This window comes from Stylophora pistillata, chromosome 12, assembly GCF_964205215.1.
Source record: "Stylophora pistillata chromosome 12, jaStyPist1.2, whole genome shotgun sequence".
In the NCBI taxonomy this organism is placed as follows: domain Eukaryota; kingdom Metazoa; phylum Cnidaria; class Anthozoa; order Scleractinia; family Pocilloporidae; genus Stylophora; species Stylophora pistillata.
In genome coordinates, this window is record NC_142530.1 from 8,385,717 (window position 1) to 8,406,212 (window position 20,496).

The 20,496-nt window shown below is 36.7% G+C and overlaps 3 protein-coding genes across 3 annotated transcripts; 2 read left to right on the top strand and 1 right to left on the bottom strand.

The window, feature by feature from the left end:
• On the top strand, window positions 1-1,300 carry LOC148718664 (uncharacterized). Its single transcript, XM_088741567.1, has 3 exons — window positions 1-288; window positions 430-685; window positions 1,207-1,300. The coding sequence occupies exons 1-2, from the start codon at window positions 161-163 to the stop codon at window positions 641-643; spliced, it is 342 nt and encodes a 113-aa protein (XP_088597693.1). The 5' UTR covers window positions 1-160; the 3' UTR covers window positions 644-685; window positions 1,207-1,300.
• Window positions 1,301-11,895: 10,595 nt separating this feature from the next.
• Window positions 11,896-13,036, bottom strand: LOC111340425 (uncharacterized). The gene is made up of 3 exons (XM_088741744.1): window positions 12,892-13,036; window positions 12,487-12,754; window positions 11,896-12,068 (listed from the first exon to the last, which is right to left on the bottom strand). Exons 1-2 carry the CDS (start codon window positions 13,026-13,028, stop codon window positions 12,529-12,531), a joined length of 363 nt encoding a protein of 120 aa, XP_088597870.1. The 5' UTR covers window positions 13,029-13,036; the 3' UTR covers window positions 11,896-12,068; window positions 12,487-12,528.
• A 3,994-nt stretch (window positions 13,037-17,030) lies between these two features.
• Window positions 17,031-19,836, top strand: LOC148718665 (uncharacterized). Its single transcript, XM_088741662.1, has 2 exons — window positions 17,031-17,163; window positions 17,292-19,836. Exons 1-2 carry the CDS (start codon window positions 17,036-17,038, stop codon window positions 17,341-17,343), a joined length of 180 nt encoding a protein of 59 aa, XP_088597788.1. The 5' UTR covers window positions 17,031-17,035; the 3' UTR covers window positions 17,344-19,836.
• The last annotated feature ends 660 nt before the right edge of the window (window positions 19,837-20,496 follow it).

Consider the following 20,496-nt stretch of genomic DNA (forward strand, 5'->3'; position numbering starts at 1 on the left):
CGCACAAGAAGTACTTGTACATACTCTCAATTCATTATGTTACCACAGTTTTTAGGATGTGTTGTTGTTTTTGAACCGAAAAAGGTCTGCCCACGCCCCGTTCAATGCGCATAAATTGCGCCGCTTGGATCCAAGACTGAGAATTGAAGCAGACGACGAAATGAACAGGCTTCTGTTAATAGCTCTGCTCGGCTTGGTGCCAGCCATAAGCCTGGCATTTTCGTTTGACGATAATGAAAACCAGGGGAAATACACTGCGAATAAGGCGACCAGATACGATTTAGATAGGTAAGAAAGATATGTATGTGTATGTATGTTTCATCTTTACCATTATTATTATTCTTTGTACCGAGAATATGGAAAGTGTTTTATGTACTTAATAAATTCGGATTCAGAAAAACTGACGATTTCCTTTCGATTTAACCAAAGTGACTTCGACTGGAATAGTGAGGACGAGGATACTGATGAGCCAAAAGAAGAGAGGGGAGAGGTCAATGGTTACATTGTTGTGGGCGAAGATGATAACCCCCTGTACGGCCCGATGCAGAAATCAGCTGATCCAATCTTCCGATCGATTGGTCGCTTATTGGGTCGAGTCATCCGACGCAGCCGCCGAAGACGTCGTCGTAGGAGGCAAGGCTAATACATTCAGACCAGTCGCAGGATGACAAGGTGGCTTGAAACGGTAAGAGAAGCAAGTTTATGTGTTCGAAGAAAATAGAATAAGCCCTGTTTTGCGCGATTTAAAGACGTTGCTAAGCCTTTAAATAGCTGAAGCTGCTGAAAAAATTGTCCAAAGCTTCCCAATGTCGTTTTTAATTGGCGTTTCCCAGGCGAACGATTTTTGTACCACAGGTTACCAACAACCTAGATCAAAAGAATCATAGGCCCTTCCTATCCATTGCTGACTTTTCCACCAACAACCATTCGTGTGTTGTTACAAACACTGTACTGGGTATTTGGGGAAAAAGAAATATCATCTTTTGCTCAAACTTTAAACAATTTTAGAACAACTGCTAAAACTACATACGAACCAGTCTTTTTAGGCTTTAAAGTGGTCATACATACTGAACCATCTTTCTAGAATATAAAGCTTAGTTTATTTTCAAAATCCTTATCTTTTTAACTAGTGCCAACAGCCACTCTTACGTGTAGTTACAATTCCAGTTAACTTTTGTCTGAGCCCGGAATGTTTACATCTTGCAGGCTTGAAAGAATCATCTAATCTGGAGAAAGCATAAAAAACTTGTTTCTGTTATTGCTGAGTCTGAAAAATTTTAATAAAATGTCTTTAAATATTGGTTTTTAGTCTCAATTAATTAAAAAACAACTCACACGTGAAAATAACGACTGGCTTATCCTGTTTTTAATGTATTTTCCGCCTACAAGCCATTCCTCCATGGTAATAAGATCGCAGTAGCAATCGAGAAAAGAGTTCTGTAACATAACCATTATGCAACAATTCCAAAAGTAACCACAGATTCAAAACTCGTGTATCGCTACTATTGGTGTTCATTGACAGGAAAAGGTTTTTTAACCACTTTCTTTTTTAATAATTTTTTTAAAAAAATATTTTAAAACTAAGCTAGGGAGCACCACCATTTTAGCTAAAACCGTGACCCTCAAAAATATTTGGGTTTGCCAGTACACGTTTTAAATTTTTCACAACTTCACCTGTTCCTGTTCGTAAGTCCGGCCAAGCCTCTATGGTCATTGGCCCCCATAATAGCCGCTAACTTTGTCTTATAAATTCAGGCGCTTCATGATACTTGTAAAAGTACCACCTTAAGCAGAATTCGGCAGCAGCTGTAAGATTTTCTTAGTGTGTGTGATAGACAGGGTACAGCTCCATTCCAGTTCCATAGAAGGAGCTGAACTTGATCGGCAGATAGGATCCCCAGATACATATAAAATGGGTAGTAATCACTGAGAAAAAGGTATGGTACAACATAGGGCTCGCTGGGATTGTTCGGAGAAGGCGTTCTTTCCACCATGATGTCATACAGACTAGTTTTATTCCCATACACGTTGGAATATTTGACTTTCTTAGCCCAAGCAACTATGGTCTTCGAGAGAAGGGGGCAGATTTGGGTTGTTAAAGTGTAGTTATCACCTACAGCCACGTCTGTGTTTAAATAAACAACGCTTCTATCAGATAGAATCTTTTGATTTTGTTCTACCCATTCTATTGAGCCAATCAGGCCAAACTCCTCGGCCCTCCAGCTGCAGAACTTCAAATTGTGTCGAGGTCTCCATCCACCTTTAAGCATCTTGCTGACAGATCGTGATATTTCCAATAAAGCTGCCGTGCCTCTTGAAGGGTTCGCTTCCCTCGCGTCCTTTTAGGTTGAGATTTTCAAGACTTAGTGGACATACGATAAAATGCTTATTAACTGAGGTTAGTCGGGCCGGACGGGAAGATATTTGACACTTGGTCATAAGGCACGGACCTCGCTGCGCTCGGTCCGTCCATGATGACCTCGAGCCACTTATTTTTCCTGTCCGACCCTTCCACTCGGTCAATAAGTACACAATACTCGAAAATTGAAAATATTAAATGTTTACACTTTTTTTTGTAAATATTGTACACAGAATCGTCTACTCCCAGTTAGTCAATAAGTACATGATATTTGAGAATTGAAAAGATTTAATGTTTACAATTTTTTGGTAAACAGCGTACGCCGATTCGTCTACGGCAATTTACCCCTTTTTGTCCGAATCCTTATTTCCTTATGCATTTATTTAATGATCATACAATATTTAACCTTCCAGAAAAAAAAAAAAAAGGAAACAATAAGATCAAAGCCACGGTGGTCCACAGGTGCCATGCAAAATATAACCACACCTGACCAAAAAGATATTGACTTCAGAACAAAAATATTTGCTCTTGATACAAAAATATCCATCCCAATTAAAAAAAAATAAAAAAAAGTTCTTTAGGTATATGACTCGTTACCTTGGTTTTTAAACTATCTTTAATTAAAAAGGCCTTTCTTCTTCAAAAAGAAAGGAAAATAATGAGAGTTTTCTGGAGTTTCCATTGTTGTCTAAGCACTAAGAATGTTTTAAGGCTCAGCTGAATGTTTTACAGTGCATTTATTGTATGTAATTTTCAAGTTTAACTTAAGAGATCGCCAAATTTGTCATGCTATGATTAGCATCGGGCCTTGTTGAATTAACCTTAATAGAATATTCAGAATGGTTTGTTTTTCAGAAAATTTCAAATTTTTAAGAAGTATTACTAACACCCTCTCCTTTTCGTAGTCACGATTGCGGAAAAGTATGTCTGACGCTTGTGGTCTTTGTTTGCACTCTTTTAAAGGATCACCTAATCTGAAGAAAACGAAAAGCAATTTTTTCTAGTCGCTGAGTTTAATTTGGCTGCATTGTTGTGAACAATAAGTGAAAGGTGTAACAAGTAGATTAGTATGCATTTAAATGATGGTCTGTAATTTCAAAAATAAAATATGTAACTCGCACTTGAAAGTAACGAGTGGCTTGTATGTTTATGACGTACTTGAATTCCCGCCATACACCTCATTCTTTATTTTTAGTAAGGTTGCTGTTTTATATTGAGGTATCAACAAATCGAAAAAATAACTATTGATATCAACTGAGTCTTAAGACGCTAATATCATCTTAAATGGTGTTTATTCTAAATTTTCTTCGTTATATTTTCTTTTACTTTCATCTTTATTTCCATCGGCAAAAGCTACCTGAAAAGTTATTCCAAGTACATGAACTTAATAACTCCAGGCCACCGTGATCGACCAAAACATGATTGCTTGCGGTTACTTTCTTCTTGCTGACAATCAAAGCTTCGAAAGGCAGCAGTAAAATTGAGTGGATTTCCTCTAGATGAACTAAAATTGTGTCTTGATAAGGTGTGTTGTGGGAACCAATCTGTGAAAAGCTTAATTATGAATTTAGTCTGTAATCCACATTTATTTCAGTTACTCTTGTCGATGAAAGTTTATTGTATGAATTCATGTGTATCATTTATAAAATTTCAATTCCATATGGTGAACATGATCGGTATTGTATCGATCTGTAACTTATTAAGTCATTAATCCCAAGGAACCCATGACTCTCGAAGAATCAAGCGATTTTTTAAAACTGTTTAGTAATTTTGCACCAATAAAGTAGTTAAGAAATAATATATTTCTTTTGTGACGCAAAGAAAGGAGCTCTCAACGGAGGGCAATGATAGAAATTTGGACGGTACATCTTGAGTACAGTGGGGTGGTAAAATTCTCGTGTTCGAGCTCGGAGAGCGAGAAAAATATAACATTTTAGTTACAAAGACTTCTTTAGACGTGTTGCAATCAAAATTTTGAGAGCTGTTTCATCATGTTATTGTTAGAGCTAACCTTTGGTAACTGCCATTGTATATGATATGATAAACGTTGCATGCCAAAAGGAATGTTTTTATCCTGTAAAATGGAAGATCCATGTAGTTTTGAGGATAGCCCTTAAATTTGACGTTACCCACTGACTATCTTAGAACCTTGAAGTATTGTATTTTTCGGTTTTGTGGGACTACTCACTTAAAATTTAAAGAAACCAACCATTTTTCCTTCCAAATTACTTCAAGGCTAATCTATTTACCTTTGAATTGAACGATCAATAAAGAAATATTTCGTCGGGATGAAGGAAGGAAAATCAGTAGGATCAATTGCCGTCAATTATTCCTATATCAAAATTCTAACTTCTAATCGATCAATGAACTATTTGTACGTTATCTATCGATGATTAGTATAATGGTCTGGAAAAATCGTGCCATCAACTACAGCACGAAGCACTTGGATAGTTGTCTGAATTAATTCATTTCTTGAACTAATTTTAACATTAGTGATTTCCGTTTAACTACCCATTGTCAAAACTATAACATATTCCAATATCGATATAGACCCGGCGAGAGGTAAAAGCAATGGAAAAAACTGCGACTAACAAAAGCTGACGAGAAATAGAAGCAAAAGCAAAATAGGTACAGCTGTAAAATTGAAAAAGTCAAAAAGAAAAAATATTCAATAGAATTGGCCGAATATAACTTAGATCTATGAATTTCCGTGGTGCTTCTTATTTCTTTCCCACTATCTACAAACCGAAATATACCTTTGCGGAAAGCCCTACATGCAACGAACAATTCATCTTCAGTTTGCCGAGAACAGATCCCAAAGCTTGTCAGAAACACTGGTCAACAATTATTTATCCCTTCAAATTTCCGCGTTACCGCTTTACGATTTCCTCTCTTCCACTAAATTAACAACTTTTCCTTGTTTTCATCTTCAAATGTCACTTCCATCATGCAGCTAATTGCTTTGCACAACTGAGGGACAAGGATCTTTGCACGCACCTGTATCACCTCAAGTATTTCACTCCGATTATTCAAACCTGGGAAGCCTTCTTTGTTGTCCACTGATGAACTTCTTACTGCCAACTACGTAGAAGATTACTCTCGAAACAATTTCAAGGAAAGGTTTGAGTTGTTGTGGTTGCGTTTTACAAACTTACCATGATAAAGAGTAATTGTAAGTTATGACGGAAGTGACAAGGATGTTTGGCCAAGGGTCGTCACAATTTTGGTACAAAAGGAATTAAATACTAGGCCTTTACCATTAATTCAAAAGGCTAAATTTTCCTTTCTCTAAACAAAAGAGATGTTTAAGTTGTAAAGAACAGCGTCAATTATGGCAAGTTCAACGCAATCGCAGTTTCAAAGAGACCAAAGGCCTTTTACGGTGTATAATTGCAGGTTTAGCTTGCCTTGGAATACGCGATTTAAGCAATAGAACACATTTCCTCAGACTCTATAATGGATAAAGCCATTTTGAATGCTGGGAGAACGTGTTGTAAGCTTTCCTCGTGTTCTCCCAACACCCCGTGTCGCTTTATCACGTTATAGAGCTCCGAAAAATGCGTTCTATTGCTTTTATGACATAACTAGTCAGATGCGGGAATCTACAACGTGACAAAACATTCGTTTGGAAACTGAATTGACCGATTAGACGATGCGTACCAGGTTCATTGTGTTATGAATAGCTCTCAGACTTTAATGCAATAACGAAAGAGTAACTTTAAATTTTGATGGAGTCAAGAGCACAAGGGGAAGTTTCAATGGCGTAAGGCCAAAGGTCCTCCCAATTTTGGTAAGAAAAGTACACGAGGCCTATAGCGTCAAATCTAATAATATAAGTTTTCCCTTTTCTAAAACAAAATGTTCACGTCGTTAAGAATTGCGTCAATTATCGGAGATGCGACGCACATGCAGTATCTAAATGAGTAAAGGCCTTTTATGGTGTATAATTGTTAGCCAGAAACCTTGAAACGCGCTATTGCGCTTTCAGTCTTTATCATCGCGAAAAAAAAAATGTATAACGAATTTTTTGGAAATGTTTAGAGGAAAAAATATCTTTTGATTATCTGGTGGTCTGTATTTAAGTTTTCACACGAAATAAACGTGAAGAACAACAAAAATTTATATTTATATATTTCTGTCAAAAAAAGAAACTTGAAAAATGAAAAAAAAAAAAAACATAATAAACCAAACACAAAACAGCCAATATTTAGACTCAATGGGAGAAAATATATATTGCATCTAACATCAAAATTTTCTAGTTCAGTACGTCTTCTGTCCAACATAATTGAATTGATATTGTATGAACCCTTTTATTATGATATCAAACCAAAAATTGCAGTGGATTAAATTCTACCCTTCACAGGAACATAAAATTTGAGGCTTTCTGTGTATAGGGGAATCCTTGTTTACAATATTTGCCTCACTAGCATAAGCAATTCAGTTCCTGATGGAGCTAAAAATAAATCAGTTCTGAATATCGAAAGGTGAAAGTACGATTGACTCGGCCAATGAATACGAGCCTGATGCTTCGAATACTTTTTGTGCAACACGGGTTTAAAAACTCAAAATTTTACATAGAATGTATGAGCTCATTAGCGCTTTTGCCGCCCAGAAATTTTGCAGTTTTTGATGGACTATTTCTCCTTGAATATTACACCCAAAGAGCTAAAAACTTCACCATGTACTAAGGTTTTCTTGCTCTTTACCTGCCTGAAGTCAATTTGTATCTAACATGCTTCCTTCTTTACGCAAAGCCGTATGCAAATGAGCAAAATTGTCAACAATGACGTCAGTATGAGTCCGCCTATACTAAGGGACAAAAGAAACATACAAGCAAAGCAAAAAAAATTCCTGAAATACTCGTAGCTGTTGCATGTAAGGAGATAAGAGGGAATGCAGAGGACATTGTTTAAATAGCTGGGAGGGCGAAGAGTAAAGATCCTCTCTCAATCAAAACACGATTTGCGTTACTTAAGTACAAATATATACGAGTACCTAAATATTGGACGAAGCAGTAAGCCAAGGCAAACATTTTAGAAACCATTGTTTATGCATGACTCTTACATTTCTTTTGGGGTTGCGAGTTATCGGAAATAAAGCTAACTCAGTCAAGATTTAACAATGGACCGGGAAATATTGATCATGTAAAATGAAAATTAAACAGGCTCTTTATGATTATAAACAAACAGTGCACATTTTGAATAACTTCACTGACGGTAATGTAAAGAGCAATGCCGTTAAGCCACAAAAGTTCATAAATTGCATTTATGGTCGCTCAAGTGTCAAAAACAAAGGAAAACAATACACTGCTGCTAAAAAAGAAATTCGATGTCTGGGATCGAGGGACAGTTTCTTGTGAATTAAATAAGTATCGATGGAAAAAGAAATTCTTTATTTATTTATTTAAACACTTTCACCAGAGTGTGGTGAGGGTCGCACAACAGAGCGAGGCTCCAAATTAAGTGTGCCCAATATCCCACCCATCCCACGCCAGGGGAGGACATCCATCACACAGTAATCTCGTGCGTGGGAAATTAACGTCTCCTAACCCCAACCCTGCAAGAGACGGGACCTCCATTTATTCGTCCCCATCCGAGAAGACTAGAATATCTAACCATTTCTTGATGTCATAGAAAGGTAGCACATTCTTCTCAATTATTTTAAGACCCTGAGTGTTGGTCCGGCCGGGGCTCGAACCCTCGACCCCCCGCACAACAGTCCAGCGCTCTATCCATTGAGCTAACCGGAAGGTAATTCTTACCTATAAAAGCATTGTACAAGAATTGAATTGCTTGAGACAGATTGATTTCCATATACTTACTGAAATCTTTGACGGCACGAACTTCTTAAGCATTGTACCATTCAAATGTGGATAGTGTAGTGAGTGGTTCATTTAGAAAATGTTGATATAAACGATATCGATATGAAAGCACTTTGAGAATTAATATGAAAACAGCTGATGTTATTGATTTCGTACCCTTTATCTCCTTAAATTATTGCTTGCTGAGCTTACTCCTCCATTTCCGGTACCACCAACTCTTGCGTAAATCATTTACGCACGAGTTTATTTATGGTGACCATTTGGACAAACTTTCCATGATGTATTCTATATGCTATATTCTAAATTCATCACTATTTCAGAGAGTACGTCTCAACACATTGGTGATTAACCAAGAATTTCTGTCTTTAATAAGCCCAGACCGGATAGCGTGCTTATCAGAATTAAATATGGCTTGCGCTAATAGCTAGATTCTAAGACCTTGAAATCAGAATTAAGCGGTAGGAGACATCTGCCATCATTAAGTAATGTTAATCGAATAATTAAAAAATAGCCAGCGATAGAAATCTACCAGCATGAAATTAAGTTAATCTTTGCCATGAATTTAGGACGATTTTTATGGAGATGTAGGCAAAGAAAAACAATAGGATTTGTATCTGCTTTCATATCAATCATTAACGCACTTTCATATCGGTGTTGTTTGTCTAATATCAGCTCTTTGTAAATTCTCTATTGATACGTTTTGTATTGGATGCCGTCAACTATATCACTGAGGATATGGATAATCTATTTGTATAAAGTCATTTCAATCGTTTACAATACTTTTATAACTAACTCCCGTTTCTCAATTGATATTCATTTCCCCATCGATCGTCCAAACCAATATCGATAGCCCCGCGCGACAAGCAGAGAAAGCCGTATAAAATTCCATTTCGGTTTATTAAAATACGATGAGTTGATGCGTGTTTCGTATGAAGTTAACACTAGAATCATTGCCTTAAACCAGCAAGATTACGTCTTAGTGCACTTTCATAATGGTTTCGTGCAAAAAAACAAAACAAAAACAAAAAAAAGAATCGTGGACATATATGTACCTTATGCAGCACCATTTATACACCAACTGTCGAGGAATAGTTTATGTTCGGTAAGTTCGTCCGTCAATCATGTCAAAAGGAATATAGAAATTTAGCCGTCTACTTTTGAGGCTCTGTTCGTAAAGCAAAAGACTCTTACTTGCTCTCATAATGGAAGATGAAAATTGATAAAATGTAAACAAGACAAAATAAAACAAACAATTCAATTAAATTAACTTTAATAGTGAGATATAATGAATATATGAAGTTCATATATTTTGAACTGCGGTATTAGATAATATATAGGATAAATAGCGCTATCTACTGCGAGGATCGTGCATCATACGTAACTTTAATTGCTAACACAATTGCTGGTAACCCAGTAGTTTACATTGTGGGCTATAAACAAATAATTCAAATTGAACATAACATTATTAAGAATCCCAACTGGCCGGAGGCAAACCAGTTGGCTATTTAGCGCTATAATATATAGCATAAATAGCGCTATCTACTGCGAGGATCGTGCATCATACGTAACTTTAATAACTAACACAATTACTGGTAACTCAGTAGTTTACATTGTGGGCTATAAACAAATACTATTTGTTTATAGCCCACAATGTAAACTACTGTATTTGAATTCAATGTATTTGAATTCAAATTGAACATAACATTATTAAGAATCCCAACTGGCCGGAGGCAAACCAGTTGGCTATTTACAAGCATGGCTTGACTACTTACCTGGTCTAAATTAAACTCCATGTTCATCCATCCAGCCAAGGCTGAAGTCATGTTTATTTCAAAAATACCATGCATCGGCCCAATTAGACAAATCACAATAGACGATAAACCAATCAACTGGGTTTTCAGCTCATCTTGCTTAGGAGTCAAACTTGACAACAAGCTTAACTGGTCTCCTCATATTAAAATGGTGAACTCAAACTTCAATGCAAAGATTTCTAAGCTTAAACAGATGAGGACCTTCAACCGATCCACTCTGGATTCTATTTACTTCAAAGGTATTCTGCCAAGCGTAACTTATTGTATATCTTTGTGGGGATCTTCCAACTTGTTGGCCGACCTCGAGGATTCGCACATCCGTGCTGCCAGACTGATTCACAAGATCAGCACAAATATCCCAAAACATGAAGTTCTTAGCATAGCAAAATGGACATCTATACATTACATGTATTAGAGAAGACTTGCCTGTATTGCGTACCAGGCCTTTCATAACCTAGCTCCTGATAACATAAACAGTTTATTTACAAAGCACCAGACTTCATACAATTTAAGAGATAACTTAAGATTTGCTCTTAAATGTCCCAAATCCAAAGCCCTGCACAATTCTTTCACTCATCGCGCTAGTATTGTTTGGAATTGCCTACCTAGTCAGTTAAAGTCTAAGCCCAGTTACTCTTCTTTTAAGGCTAGCATTAAGAAATTCTATAAATGCATTGACCAAATTAATTTCGGCTCAAAGTCCATTGCTACCAACAATATCAGTGACGAATTTAAGTACTACTGATATCTAGTTTGCCATCTTGTTATCTTATTATTATTATTACAATTATTATTTATTTAAATGTTTTTAATTTAAATCTTATATTTGTATTTATTTTCCTTTAAATGCATTGTTTGAGTTAATTTGACTGATACTAATATTTATATATATATATATTTACTTACTTATCCTACCCGTATATAAAATGTATTATTGATACGTATCATTATTCATACTAGGAGACGTATATATTTTTTAGCTGTTTATCAGTAGATAGCAGGTTCACATCAGCATTAGCTGCCATTTCCTCAACCTGCTTTACCAAATAAAGGATGTATGTATGTATGTATGTATGTATGCCGAGGATTTGAACTCCGAGCCACCGTGAAACAAATTCAGGCAGTGGTCAGGGCGGGACAATGCAAGACCCTTGCGACATAAAAGGCTTTGGAAAATATTATTGGTTCAGCATTTTCAGCAGTTTATAAATACCTGGCCTTAGAAGACGGTGCCGCGATCATGTTTTGATGGGAGGGTAATGAGTGTACAAGTAGTACTTCTAAATACTCTCAAGTCTTTATATTATTACTACTGTATTTGCAGCTGATATTAAGAATCTTTTCGTGTTTCTGGACCAAAAGAGTCTGTCTCTATGGTGTTTATTGCAAGAAAAAGGTCCTTTATTTCATTCTATTTGTATTTTCTTAGGCAAAAACTAGTTGAAAAGTTTTAACAAATACATGTACTTGACATTTGCACGCCTTTATGATTGAGAAAAACGTTCAGTCCTTAAATTCAGGTTGCTGTGCAACTTTCTTTTGCCTTATCTATCTTTTAAACAAGACATGGTGTCCTCCATACTTGTTGACTTCTCTTGGGGAATGAAAACTGTCAGAGTTCCAATTGATAGTGTAGTTCGCCATGTTAAGGATTATGTCAGGATGGGCGCTAATTTTTTTTTCATAAAAAAGGAAATTTGAAAAAGGATGTAAAGATGAGAATAAAATACCTTAATTTAAAAAAAGGAAAAATCAAAGACACATTTGTCTTGCAATAAAAACCATTTGGGAATGATGTAAGAGTCCTGAAACTTAACTGATATGGTAATTTTTGGGGTTGTTGATATCTCTTGTTATTAAGAAGGCCTAAGGTGCACTAAATACGTCACGAACGACAAGAGGCAGTCGTCACACATTCCTTTTTATTGAAATCAAAGACCACCATAAATAAATTCATGTATAAGTTTTCAATCTACCTGTTATGCACTTTACAACGCTTTCAAATCAAAGCAAATTACTTCAGCGATAACAAAAAGAAGGGTTTTGCGTTCTCCAGATGAGATGATCCTCTTGAAGTCTGCAAGATTAAGATCCCAGGTGTTAAACATTGTTTCCCTCAAGTGCAAATAACAAAGGTAGTATTTCTTTTAATTTTTGAAAAAATGAACGATTCTGAGCTTCCAGTAGGGTAATAGCCAACATGTATAGGAAGTTAAAGGCGAAAGAAAACCTTTAGGTGTTTATCCTATGCAAGTGACAATTGTCTAGAGTTAACGAAAGAAGTGATGCAATTGAAATTCTTTGGATCTAAAAACTTACGTAATTTATGAAACAAAGCTTCCTACCTCGGCAAAGACTCATTAATAACGACAAAAAGGAAGTTTTGGACGATTATTTTAGTGGACTAAGTAACTTTAGAACTTAGTGAAGTGTTAAACTCACCAATATTCTGACTTATGATATCCTAATCGAACGCTTACACTTGGTTCTCTCACCTTTTAAAGCCACGGAATGTCTTTGCATCTGGTGTAAATGCATTAGCCCCATCTTCTTCGACGCCGTCTTCGGCGACGACGGCGACGACGAAAAATAACTCGACCAATTCCATGGCCCACTAGTCTTAGCCCTAAAGCAGGTAGGATTGGATCAGCTGATTTCTGCATTGGATCAGACAAGGGGAGTTCATCTTTGACTCCAACAACGTAACCTTTCTCCTCTTTCCTCTCCTGATATGGCTTCTCTCCATCTACGTCCACGTCCTCACTATTCCGGTCGAAGTCAGATTGATTCAATAGATTAAATAACTTTTAGCTTTGTTATATTCTATATTCCAAATTTAATAAGTTCAAAAATTAATTCCTTTTTATTAGGGAAAAAAACTCATATAGTTATTATGATACCTCTCCAAATCGTTTCTGGCGTCCTTTAAGGCAATCAATTTTCTTTCGTATTCATCATCATCTTCATCATCAAACGAAAGCGCCAAGCCTACTGCAAACACCAAGCTAAAAAGGGCTATCAACAGAAGCTTTTTCATCTCGAAGTCTTCTGCGATGATAGCAGTTGTGGATCCAAATGACTCAATTTATACTCTTTGGACGGGGCGTTAACATACCTTTTTTGGGTCCAAAACGACGAACAATTCTAAATATCAGCTGCAAATACACTGATAACAATATCGTGACTTAAGATTATTTGCAAGTACTACTTATACGCTGATCAAAACATGATCGTGATGCAGCCTGAAAGCCAGGTATTTATAACTCTCGCAAAACATTCGACGAGCGATATTTACCTGCCTTTTATACCTTCATAACCTAACTGTGTTTTTGTTTCCATCTCATTTTGTTTCGTTGCTGTTTTTGTTTCATCTTTCAATATTTATGTTCCATGATGTGAGCAAGTAGGTTTTCCTTTCTTTAGGAAGGAGGCCTTAAGTCTAAGCTTAACATATGTTATGAGTTTTTCTGGCACTGAAAATAATATGGCTTAACGAGTACGGGTGAAAACCAGTCCACTAGCTATTTTCGGGAACATAATTATTACTTTAAGTGGCAATGTATTGATTCAGCTATGTTGGAAAGAACACGATGGGAAAAGCATTTGTTAGATGCAATACATATCGTTTCCACTTGAGCCTTACTATACTGGGTTTTATTTATAACTTAGATCTATGAATTTTCGTAGTGCTTCTTATTTCTCTCCCACTATTTACAAAACGAAATATGCCTTTGGAGAAAGCACAATATGCAACGAACAATTCATCTTCAGTTTGCCGAAAACATATCCCAAAGCTTGTCAGAAACACTGGTCGACCATTTTTCATCCATTCACATTTCCGCGTTACCGCTTTATGATTTCCTCTCTTCCATGAAATTGCCAGCTTTTCCTTGTTTTCATCAGTTAAATGTCACTTACATTATGTAGCTAATTTCGTCGCATATCTAAGGGACAAGGATCTTTGCACGCACATGTATCACCTCAAGTATTTCATTCCGATTATTCAAACTTGGAAAGCATTATTTATTGTCCACTGATGAACTTTTTACTGCCAACTATGAATAAGATTACTCCCGAAACTATTTCAAGAAAGGTATTGAGTTGTTGTAGTTGCGTTTTAGATACTTACCATGATAAAGAGTAATTATAAGGTATGACGGAAGTGAAAAGGATGTTTGGCCAAGAGTCGTCACAATTTTAGTGCAAAAGGAAATACATACTAGGCCTTTATCACGAACTCCAAAGGCTAAATTTTCCTTTTTCTAAACAAAATAGGTGTTTAAGTTGTAAAGAATAGCGTCAATTATGGGAAGTGCTACGTAATCGCATTTTCAAAGAGACTAAAGGCCTTTTCCGGTGTGTAATCGCCCGTTTAGCCTTGGGATACGCAATTTAAGCAATAGAACAAATTTTTCAGGCTCTATCACTCGACAGAATTCGCTGCTCTTAGTTTTTCTGATAATATTCGAAGGAACATGGATCAAGGTCAATTAACTGGTGCTGTGTTTATTGACCTTCGCAAAGCTTTTGACACTGTGAACCATGCGGTACTTCTGGACAAGCTTTCCAATTTGGGGATTATGGATAAAGAGCATGGCTGGTTCACGGATTACCTGTCGAACCGCACCCAAGTTGTAGAGTTTCAAGGGGTGACTTCTACTTCAGAAGCCGTCTCTACTGGAGTGCCTCAGGGTTCTATTCTCGGGCCACTATTGTTTATTCTACACATTAATGATTTACAGGAAGTAGTGTCCGATTGCAATATTCTGATGTACGCCGATGACACTGTTCTATACTGTTCATCCTCTCAAGCCTCTGTCATTCAAGACAAGCTAAATGCTGAACTGTCTAAAATTGATGACTGGCTTTCTTTTAATAGTCTGTTTGTTAATGTAACAAAAACTGAAGCTATGCTTTTCGGAACCGCCCCTAGATTATCTGCTGTTAACTCCTTTTCTATTATTTTAAATAACAATGTAATTAAGCGGGTTTTTTATTTCACTTATCTAGGTATAGTTTTTGATGACCGCCTTAGCTGGAATGAGCAAATAAAGCACCTAATTTCGAAGGCGGGAAAACGCATAGGAATGCTCGGCAGGCTTCGTAGAAGCCTTACTAGAGAGAGTGCAAATGTAGTGTATTGTAGTCTAATTAGGCCTATTTTAGAGTACTGTGTATGTGTGTGGGGCTGTTGCGGGGAAGGTCGCAAACAAGACCTTGAAGCCCTCCAAAACCGGGCTGCTAGGATAGTGGCTAGAACTGTGCGCAGCAAGCAGGCAATGGACGTTCTGAAATGGCCCACGTTGGAGGAGCGCCGACGTAAATCTGTCTTTAAACTCGTTAAGAAATGCCTGCAAGGTCAATGTCCCCAGTATTTTAAACAATATTTTAAACGTAATAATACAATCCATGCGCGTGCTACTAGACTAAGCAACCTCTTACATCCGCCTGCTGTGAGAACTGAGATTGCAAAAAGATCCTTCTACTATTATGGTTGCACTCTTTTTAACGAATTATCTTAATGATATTTCGTGTTATACATCTTTTAATCTTTTACTTGTAAATAGTTCTCTATTTATATTATTACATGTTTTAGTGTAATGTTTTAATGTTGTTGCTCAGGGCTCCCATTGATAACAGACAGCTTTTTGCGTCTAATGGGCCTACCCTGAGCCTTATAAATTAATAAAGGTTTTCACTTCACTTCACTTCACTACAACATGATAAAGCTACTTGGATTGTTAGGAGAACGTGTTTAAGCTTTCCTTGTGTTCCTCAACATCCCGCGCGGCGTTATCACGTTATAGAGAGCGAAAAACTGTGTCCCATTTCTTTAATGGAGCCCGGAAAAAATGCGTCCTATTGCTTTTATGACATATCTAGTCACATGCGGACACTACAACCTGATAAAGCATCGGCTTGGAAACTGAATTGGCCAATTGAACGATGGGTACTACGCTCATTATGTTTAATAAAATAACGAAAGAGTAACTCTTTTGACTTTTGACGGAGTCAAGAGGACGAAGGAAAGTTCCAATGGCGTAAGGCCGAAGGTCGTCCCAATTTTGGTAAGGGGAAAAACACATTAGGCCTATATCATAATAATTTTTCCCTTTTCTAAAAACATTTCACGTCGTTAAGAATTACGTCAATTATGGGAGGTGCAATGCACTTGTAGTTTCTAAATGAATAAAGTTCTTTTATGGTGTGTAATTGTTCGCCGGAATCCTTCAAATGCACTATTTGGCTTTCAGTTTTTAGTGTTATTTGGAAAAAAATATTTAACAATTTTTTTGCAAATATTTAGAAGAAAAAACATCTTTTGGTTATCTGGGGGGTCTCTATTTAAGATTTAATTTTTCACCCGAAATAAACACGAAAAGCGACCAAAATTTATATTTCCAAAATTTATATTTATTTTTTGTTAAAAAGAGGAACTTGAAAAATGAAAAAATTTAAAAAATTAAAAAAAAAAAGACATAATAAACCAAACACAAAAAAGCTAATATTCATATCATTCATTGGGAAACAATCTTTTGCATCTGACACTAAACTGTTCTCATTCAGTGCGCCTTCTCCCCAACATAACTGAATCGATATTCTATCGTGACCCTTTCATTATAATATCATACCGAAAATTGGAGTGGATTGGATTTTACCTTTCACAGGAACATCTGACGTGAGGCTTTCTGTGTAAACTAAGGAACAAAAGAAACATACAAGCAAAGAAAAAACGAAAAACAAAATAAAAGAAATCGGCGGTGATAGAGGCATATAGTTAGATGCAAATAAAGACTGAGACAAATATTGCTCGTTGAACATTCTCAGCAGTTATAAATACCGGCACTGTATTGCAGTCATGTTTTGATCGTCATGATTGTGGACGCACAGGAAGTACTTGTACATACTCTCAATTCATTTTGTTACCACAGTTTTTAGGATGTGTTGATGTTTTTGAACTGAAAAAGGTCTGCCCACGCCCCGTCCAATGCGCATAAATTGCGCCGCTTTGATCTAAAACTAAGAATTGAAGCAGACGACGAAATGAACAAGCTTCTATTGATAGCTCTGCTCGGCTTGGTGCCAGCCATAAGACTGGCATTTTCGTTTGACGATAATGAAAACCAGGGGAAATACACTGCGTATAAGGAACCCAGAGACGATTTAGATATGTATGTATATGTATGTTTCATCTTTACCATTATCATTATTCTTTGTACCGTGAATATGGCGAGTGTTTCATGTACTTTATAAATTCGGATTCAGAAAAACTGACGTTTTCTTTTCGATTTAACCAAAGTGACTTCGACTGGAATAGTGGGGACGAAGATACTGATGAGCCAAAAGAATAGAGGGGAGAGGTGAATGGTTACATTGTTGTGGGCGAAGATGATAACCCCCTGTCCGGCCCGATGCAGAAATCAGCTGATCCAATCTTCGGACCGATTGGTCGCTTACTGGGTTGAGTCATCCGACGCAGCCGCCGAAGACGTCGTCGTAGGAGACAAGGCTAATGCATTCAGACCAGTCGCAGGATGACAAGGTGGCTTGAAACGGTAAGAGAAGCAAGTTTATGTGTTCGAAGAAAGTAGAATAAGCCATGTTTTGCGCAATTTAAAGACGTTGCTAAGCCTCTAAATAGCTGAAGCTGCTGAAAAAATCATCCAAAGCTTCCTAATGTCGTTTTTAATGGGCGTTTCCCAGGCGAACGATTTTTGTATCACAGGTTACCAACAACCTAGATCAAAAGAATCATAGGCCCTTCCCATCCATTGCTGACTTTTCCACCAACAACCATTCGTGTGTTGTTACAATCACTGAACTGGGTATTGGGGAAAAGGAGATATCATCATCTTTTGCTCAAACTTTAAACAATTTCAGAACAACTGCTAAAACTACATACAAACCTAGTTTTTTTAGGCTTTAAACTGGTTATACATACTGAGCCATCTTCCTAGAATATAAAGCATAGTTTATTTTCAAAAACCTTATCTTTTTAACTAGTGCCAACAGCCACTCTTACGTGTAGTTACAATTCCAGTTAACTTTTGTCTGAGCCCTGAGTGTTTACATCTTGCAGGATTGAAGGAATCATCTAATCAGGAGGAAGCATAAAAAAACTTGTTATTGTTATTGCTGAGTCTGAAAACTTTTAATAAAATGTCTTTAAGTATTGGTCTTTAGTCTCAATGAATTAAAAAACAACTCACGCGTGAAAATAACGACGGGCTAATTCTTTTTTTTTAATTGTATTTTCCGCCTACAAAGCCATTTCTCCCTAGTAATAAGATCGAAGTATCAATCGAGAAAAGAGTGCTATAACATAACCATTATGCAACAATTCCAAAAGTAAGCACAGTTTCAAAACTCGTGTATCGTTACCATTGGTGTTCATTGACAGGCAAAGGTTTTTTAACCACTTTCTTTTTTAATTATTTTTTTAAAAAAGAAATTTTAAAACTAAGGTAGGGAGCACCACCTTTTTAGTTAAAACCGTGACCCCCAAAAATATTTCTCTCACCATGCCTTACACGTTTTAAATTTTTCACAACTTCGCCTGTTCCTGTTCGTAAGTCCGGCCAAGCCTCTATGGTCATTGGCCCCCATAATAGCCGCTAACTTTGTCTTATAAATTCAGGCGCTTCATGATACTTGTAAAAGTACTACCTTAAGCAGAATTCGGCAGCAGCTGTAAGATTTTCTTAGTGTGTGTGAGAGACAGGGTACAGCTCCATTCCAGTTCCACAGAAGTAGCTGAACTTGATCGGCAGACAGGATCCCCAGATACATACAAAATGGGTAGTAATCACTGTGGAAAAGGTATGGTACAACATAGGGCTCGCTTGGATTGTTCGGAGAAGGCGTTCTTTCCACCATGATGTCATACAGACTAGTTTTATTCCTTTACACGGTGGGATGTTTGACTTTCTTAGCCCAAGCAATTATGGTCTTCGAGAGAAGGGGGCAGTTTTGGGTTGCTAGAGTGTAGTTACCACCTACAGCCACGTCTGTGTTTAAATAAACAACGCTTCTATCAGATAGAATTGTTTGATTTTGTTCTACCCATTCTATTGAGGCAATCAGGCCAAACTCCTCGGCCCTCTAGCTGTAGAACTTCAAATTGTGTCGAGGTCTCCATCCACCTTTAAGCACCTTGCTGACAGATCGTGATATTTCCAATAGAGCTGCCGTGCCACTTGAAAGGTTCGCTTCCATCACGTCCTTTTAGGTTGAAATTTTCAACACTTAGTAGACATACGATAAAATGCTTATTGACTGAGGTTAGTCGGGCCTGACGGGAAGATATCATGAGGTACGGACCTCGCTGCGCTCGGTCCGTCCATGATGACCTCGAGCCAATTATTTTTCCCGTCTGACCCTCCCACTCAGTCAATAAGTACATAATACACGAGAATTGAAAATATTCAATGTTTACACTTTTTTTGCAAAAAGTGTACGCAGAATCGTCTACTCCCACTCAGTTAATAAGTACATAATATTTGAGAATTGAAAATATTTAATGCTTACACTTTTTTTGTAAACAGCGTACGCACTGAATCGTCTATGGCAATTTACCCTTTTTTTATCCGAATCCTCATTTCCTTATGCATTTATTGAATGATCATACAATATTTAACCTTCCAGGAACAAAAAAAAAAAAAAAAAGGAAACCATTAGATCAAAACCACGGTGGCCCACACGTGCCATGCAAAAATAACCACATCTGAGCAAAAAGATATTACTTCAGAACAGAAATATTTCCTCTTGATACCAAAATATCTATCCCAATTAAAAATATATCAAAAAAAGTTCTTTAGGTATGTGACTCGTTACCTTGGTTTTTAAACTATCTTTAATTAAAAAAAGGCCTTTCTTCTTCAGAAATAAAGGAGAATAATGACAGTTTTCTGGAGTTTCCATCGTTGTCTAAGCACTAAGAATGTTTTAAGGCTCAGCTGAATGTTTTCCAGTGCATTTATTGTCTGCAATTTTCAAGTTTAACTTCAGAAATCGCCAAATTTGTCATGCTACGATTAGCATCGGGCCTTGTTGAATTAACCTTAATAGAATATTCAGAATGGTTTGTTTTTCAGAAAATTTAAACTTTTTAAGAAGTATTACTAACACCCTCTTCTATACGTAGTCACGATTGCGGAAAAGTATGTCTGACGCTTGTGATCTTTATCTTGTACCCTTTTAAAGGATCATCTAATCTGAAGAAAACGAAAAGCAATTTTTTCTAGTAGCTGAGTTGAATGTGGCTGCATTGTTATGAACAATTAGTGAAAGGTGCAACAAGTAGATTGAAACATTTTGGTATGCATTTACATGATGGTCTATAATTTAAAAAATAAAATATGTAACTCGCACTTGAAAGTAACGAGTGGCTTGTATGTTTATGACGAACTTGATTTCCCGCCATTCACCTCATTCTTTATTTTTAGTAAGGTTGCTGTTTTATATTGAGGTATCAACAACTCGAAAAAATAATTATTGATATCAAC

What these genes read in the sequence shown, in the direction of transcription:
- LOC148718664 (XM_088741567.1), top strand. Translation starts at nt 161, where the DNA reads ATGAACAGGCTTCTGTTAATAGCTCTGCTCGGCTTGGTGCCAGCCATA. An exon ending in ACCAGATACGATTTAGATAG is followed by an intron (nt 289 to 429) that starts GTAAGAAAGATA and finishes ATTTAACCAAAG; the next exon opens with TGACTTCGACTGGAATAGTG.
- LOC111340425 (XM_088741744.1), bottom strand. Translation starts at nt 13,028, where the DNA reads ATGAAAAAGCTTCTGTTGATAGCCCTTTTTAGCTTGGTGTTTGCAGTA. An exon ending in GCCAGAAACGATTTGGAGAG is followed by an intron (nt 12,755 to 12,891) that starts GTATCATAATAA and finishes CGACCGGAATAG; the next exon opens with TGAGGACGTGGACGTAGATG.
- LOC148718665 (XM_088741662.1), top strand. Translation starts at nt 17,036, where the DNA reads ATGAACAAGCTTCTATTGATAGCTCTGCTCGGCTTGGTGCCAGCCATA. An exon ending in CCCAGAGACGATTTAGATAT is followed by an intron (nt 17,164 to 17,291) that starts GTATGTATATGT and finishes ATTTAACCAAAG; the next exon opens with TGACTTCGACTGGAATAGTG.